Genomic DNA, 3883 nt, shown 5'->3' with positions numbered 1-3883 from the left:
AAAATAAAATAATTTATGACCTTTCCTTTTAAAAAATATAAGAAAAATTCTTCAGACCCGGATAAATCTCATCCAGTTGCAGTCAAGAAAAGGAGACAGAAGATTTCTACTTCGGCGATATGAATCTCAACGTCCATACCAAGACATAAGACGATGGTTTTGTTATAAAAACAAAATCGTATAGCCTTTGAAGCATTACTTCGTGTCTCCGCAAAATGGGCACCAGAGCTGTGAGTTGGCTTCCATGGCTGATTCTTCTCTTCATCACAGCATCTGTTTCTGCTACACCGTCCAAGAAGATACCCAGGCTCGGTGTGCTTCGAGGATCCAGCCTCAGCGTGCTTGAAGGATCCTCCAGCCTGAGAACCGTTAGTGTAAATCTTTCTGAAAATTTTCAGACTTTCTTTTACCCGCAAACATTGGATCACTTCAACTACCGTCCAGAAAGCTACACCACCTTCCAGCACAGATACATGGTGAATTTCAATTACTGGGGTGGTGCCCGTAGTGCTGCTCAGATCTTTGTTTATCTTGGTGAGGAATCAGACCTGGACAAGGATATCAATTCAATTGGGTTCCTCGTTGACAACGGTGCTCGGTTCGGCGCTCTATTGGTTTATATTGAGGTTTGATCTTTCTTCCTTTTTTTGTTTTATATCGAATGTGGGGAATGCTTGATTTGAGTTTTCTCTGCAGCATCGCTACTATGGAAAGTCGAACCCATTTGGATCAATGCAAAAATCGTTACAAAATGCTAGCCGACGTGGGTACTTCAACTCGGGTCAAGCTCTGGCAGATTATGCAGAGGTGATTATAAACCTTAAGAAAAATTTGTCGGCAGACTCTTCTCCGGTGATCGTTGTCGGAGGATCTTATGGTGGACGTAAGTCATCAGTTATTTATCAACTTTGGAAATCAACGAGTGTGTGGATATATATATATTTACTCAAAAAATAACGATGATATTAATGTTTTCAGTGCTGGCTGCATGGTTTCGGCTGAAGTACCCACATGTTGCCCTTGGTGCATTAGCCTCATCAGCCCCAATTCTATACTTTGATGATATTACACCACAAGATGGATATTATTCTCTTGTTACCAAGGATTTTAGGGTATTGAAACAACAATGTTTAGTTTGGTTTTTTGCAGTTTAAACCCTAATAATTGAGTGAAAATCTAAATGGGTTCACTTTTAATTGATCTGACTGGTGCAGGACTTCAGTGAAAGTTGCTACAATACCATTAAGGATTCATGGGCTGAAATTGATAAAGCAGCTGCTGAGGCCAATGGTCTTTTAAATCTTAGCAAAAAATTCAGAACCTGCAAGTAATCAGACTGAACTTTAATAAACCCTAATCCCATTTGATTGCTGCCTTATTTACATTAATTCCTTTCTGTCCTTCTAATTCTCTTTCTCTTTTAAATAATATTTTTCATAAAACCCTACTTTTGTCTACCCCTTACAGACCATTAGAGAGTGCTTCCCAGCTGAAGGATTACTTGGAGACCATGTATAGTATAGCTGCCCAGTATGATAGACCTCCAATGTATCCGGTAACCGTTGTTTGTAATGGCATTGATGGAGGATTGCAAGGAACCGATATCCTTGACCGAATATTTTCTGGAATTGTTGCTTCGAGAGGTAACAAATCTTGCTATGATATGGGGCAATCAAGTTTTCCATCAGAAACAGAAGAAGGTTGGAATTGGCAGGTAATGCACTCATTTTTTATCAGTATTTGCTTCTTCTCAATAGCAATTATAGAAAAGCAACAACAAAGGTTTTGCATTGGCCTTTGTAGGTTTGTAGTGAACTTGTAATACCAATTGGTCGAGGGAGCAATGACACTATGTTCCCAGCTGCACCCTTTGATTTCAAAGAATATGCCGATTCTTGCAAGTATTCCTATGGAGTGACCCCTAGACCCCATTGGATCACCAGTTATTATGGTGGACATGTATGGCTCTTCTTTATATCACTCTGATTTCTCTCTCTGTCTCCTCTACAATGAGTTTTGTGACTAGCTCACTGTCTATGTGACAATTGCAGAATATTAAACTAATTCTCAAGAGATTCGGTAGCAACATCATCTTCTCCAACGGTCTTCGAGATCCTTATAGCAGTGGAGGGTATTTTTTATCATTCTATTTATTTCTTTGAACTCATCAATTAATCTAATATTGTTCTTATCTCTTCAAAGCACTACCCTCTCCGGGTTAACCAGCAATGTACTGAACCCAGTTAACAAGGAAAGGCTGTGTATCTCTTTGAATCCTTCTTTGTATTGTTGTTTGTCATTCTCAAACCTAATTGAATTTATTTGATTTCTAATATCAGGGTGCTGGAAGACATATCACACAGTATCATAGCAGTCCATACACCTAGAGGTAATTATTACTCCATGATTACACTAACTTTTCATACAGCCCTCAGTATAATTGGCTTAGATTCATGCTAAACAGTCATGGGGGAGACAACAAATTTTCCATAAGAAGTTCTAGAAATTAATATCACAGTTGTTATCTTATGATTTTGTGAAACTAATACAAGGCTTTATTACTGCAGGATCTCATTGCTTGGACATACTGCCTTCGACGGAGGATGATCCAAACTGGCTAGTCCTTCAACGTAATGTAGAAATAGAGATCATCCATGGATGGCTTCTAAAATATTATGAAGATCTGCTTCAAAGTAACTGATTCTCTATTAAAAGAGATGAGAGCAATTGTACACCAACAAACATTGTTAACTTTTGTCGGTTGGGAATTGTGTGAATACCTGAATTTTGCAATGCTAGTTGGACCTATGAAAATAGGCCATGGCATTAGTAGGTTCCCTTATGTCACTAGCTGATTCAAATGAGCCTCCCCATGGGCTTATATAAAGCCAGGAAGTTTCTGGATACTCCTAGAGTGGGAAGAGTGTGGAAGGTTCTAGAGAAACCTGGAGGAATCCACACAATTCTACACTATGGTGGAAGGCATGAGAGGAGTCTAGCGTTTTCTAGAGAATTCCAGAAGTCTTTTGTATATCCTTGTACATAGGCTTGTACCTAGAATGATGTAGGACATTCTAGAATATACTTGAGTTGTAAGAAACCCTTCAAGGTTCCAGAGAGTTCCATTGGTGCCTATAAATAGGATGGTACTTAATGCAAGGGTAGCAAGCCTGAACAACTCCCTTATGAATGAGAGTAGAAGCATGCAATATATTGTTTGAAAGTACCTCTTTAACGATGTAAGAAGGATTAGTGAAGCCAACAAGTAAAGATGGGGAACCAACCTCTCATCATTCACATTGGCATGTTGGGGATGACCTCTTTCTTCATCAAACATACCGAATGAATGCTTTCATTTTGAGATAAAATGTAAATTTCCCTCGCCATTCTTACAAGAGTGGACATCTACCAAGGGCTAGGTATAGAAACACAAAAATACGAAGCATTAGAGATCACATCTTAAGGGCTAAGTGTCACAAACTTAGTCGTTCACTAAGCTCGTGCGACACTTAGGCAAGTTAAGACGCTTGATCTTGCTAAGTCAGTCTTGCTCCCCAATGCTTAGCTTGCTAGGCTAAGACACTCGCGACTCAAAAGCTTAAGAAACTTAGTAGGCAACTCTTTAAATAATGGAAGCTCTTATTAACTCAAGAAAGCCTTTACAAGTGCTTGGAAGCTCACTTGCTTGGTGCCTTGGCCAAATGAGGCCACACTTAACCTATTACATTAGAAAGTATATGGGATGGTTCAAGGGTCTTACTTGGATGGCTAGCGGGTTGTAAGGTCACTAATAAGGTGAGATTGGCACAAATAAAACTAAGCTCTCTTCAACAAAATTAAGAGGAAGAGGGGTTGCTTAGCTAGATACGTACAGTTATTATCA

At 39.2% G+C, this 3883-nt stretch overlaps 1 protein-coding gene across 1 annotated transcript; it reads left to right on the top strand.

Moving 5' to 3' along the window:
- Nucleotides 1-215: 215 nt before the first annotated feature.
- Nucleotides 216-2701, top strand: LOC100259911 (uncharacterized). Its single transcript, XM_002270195.3, has 9 exons — nucleotides 216-626; nucleotides 697-883; nucleotides 979-1112; nucleotides 1215-1327; nucleotides 1468-1714; nucleotides 1804-1959; nucleotides 2052-2131; nucleotides 2340-2389; nucleotides 2568-2701. The coding sequence occupies exons 1-9, from the start codon at nucleotides 216-218 to the stop codon at nucleotides 2699-2701; spliced, it is 1512 nt and encodes a 503-aa protein (XP_002270231.1).
- The last annotated feature ends 1182 nt before the right edge of the window (nucleotides 2702-3883 follow it).

The sequence above is a fragment of the Vitis vinifera genome, chromosome 13 (assembly GCF_030704535.1).
Source record: "Vitis vinifera cultivar Pinot Noir 40024 chromosome 13, ASM3070453v1".
NCBI lineage: Eukaryota > Viridiplantae > Streptophyta > Magnoliopsida > Vitales > Vitaceae > Vitis > Vitis vinifera.
The sequence above is the reverse complement of the archived record's forward strand: the minus strand, read 5'-3'. Positions and strand labels throughout refer to the sequence as shown.

What these genes read in the sequence shown, in the direction of transcription:
- LOC100259911 (XM_002270195.3), top strand. Translation starts at nt 216, where the DNA reads ATGGGCACCAGAGCTGTGAGTTGGCTTCCATGGCTGATTCTTCTCTTC. An exon ending in CTCTATTGGTTTATATTGAG is followed by an intron (nt 627 to 696) that starts GTTTGATCTTTC and finishes TTTTCTCTGCAG; the next exon opens with CATCGCTACTATGGAAAGTC. An exon ending in GATCCTTATAGCAGTGGAGG is followed by an intron (nt 2,132 to 2,339) that starts GTATTTTTTATC and finishes TTCTAATATCAG; the next exon opens with GGTGCTGGAAGACATATCAC.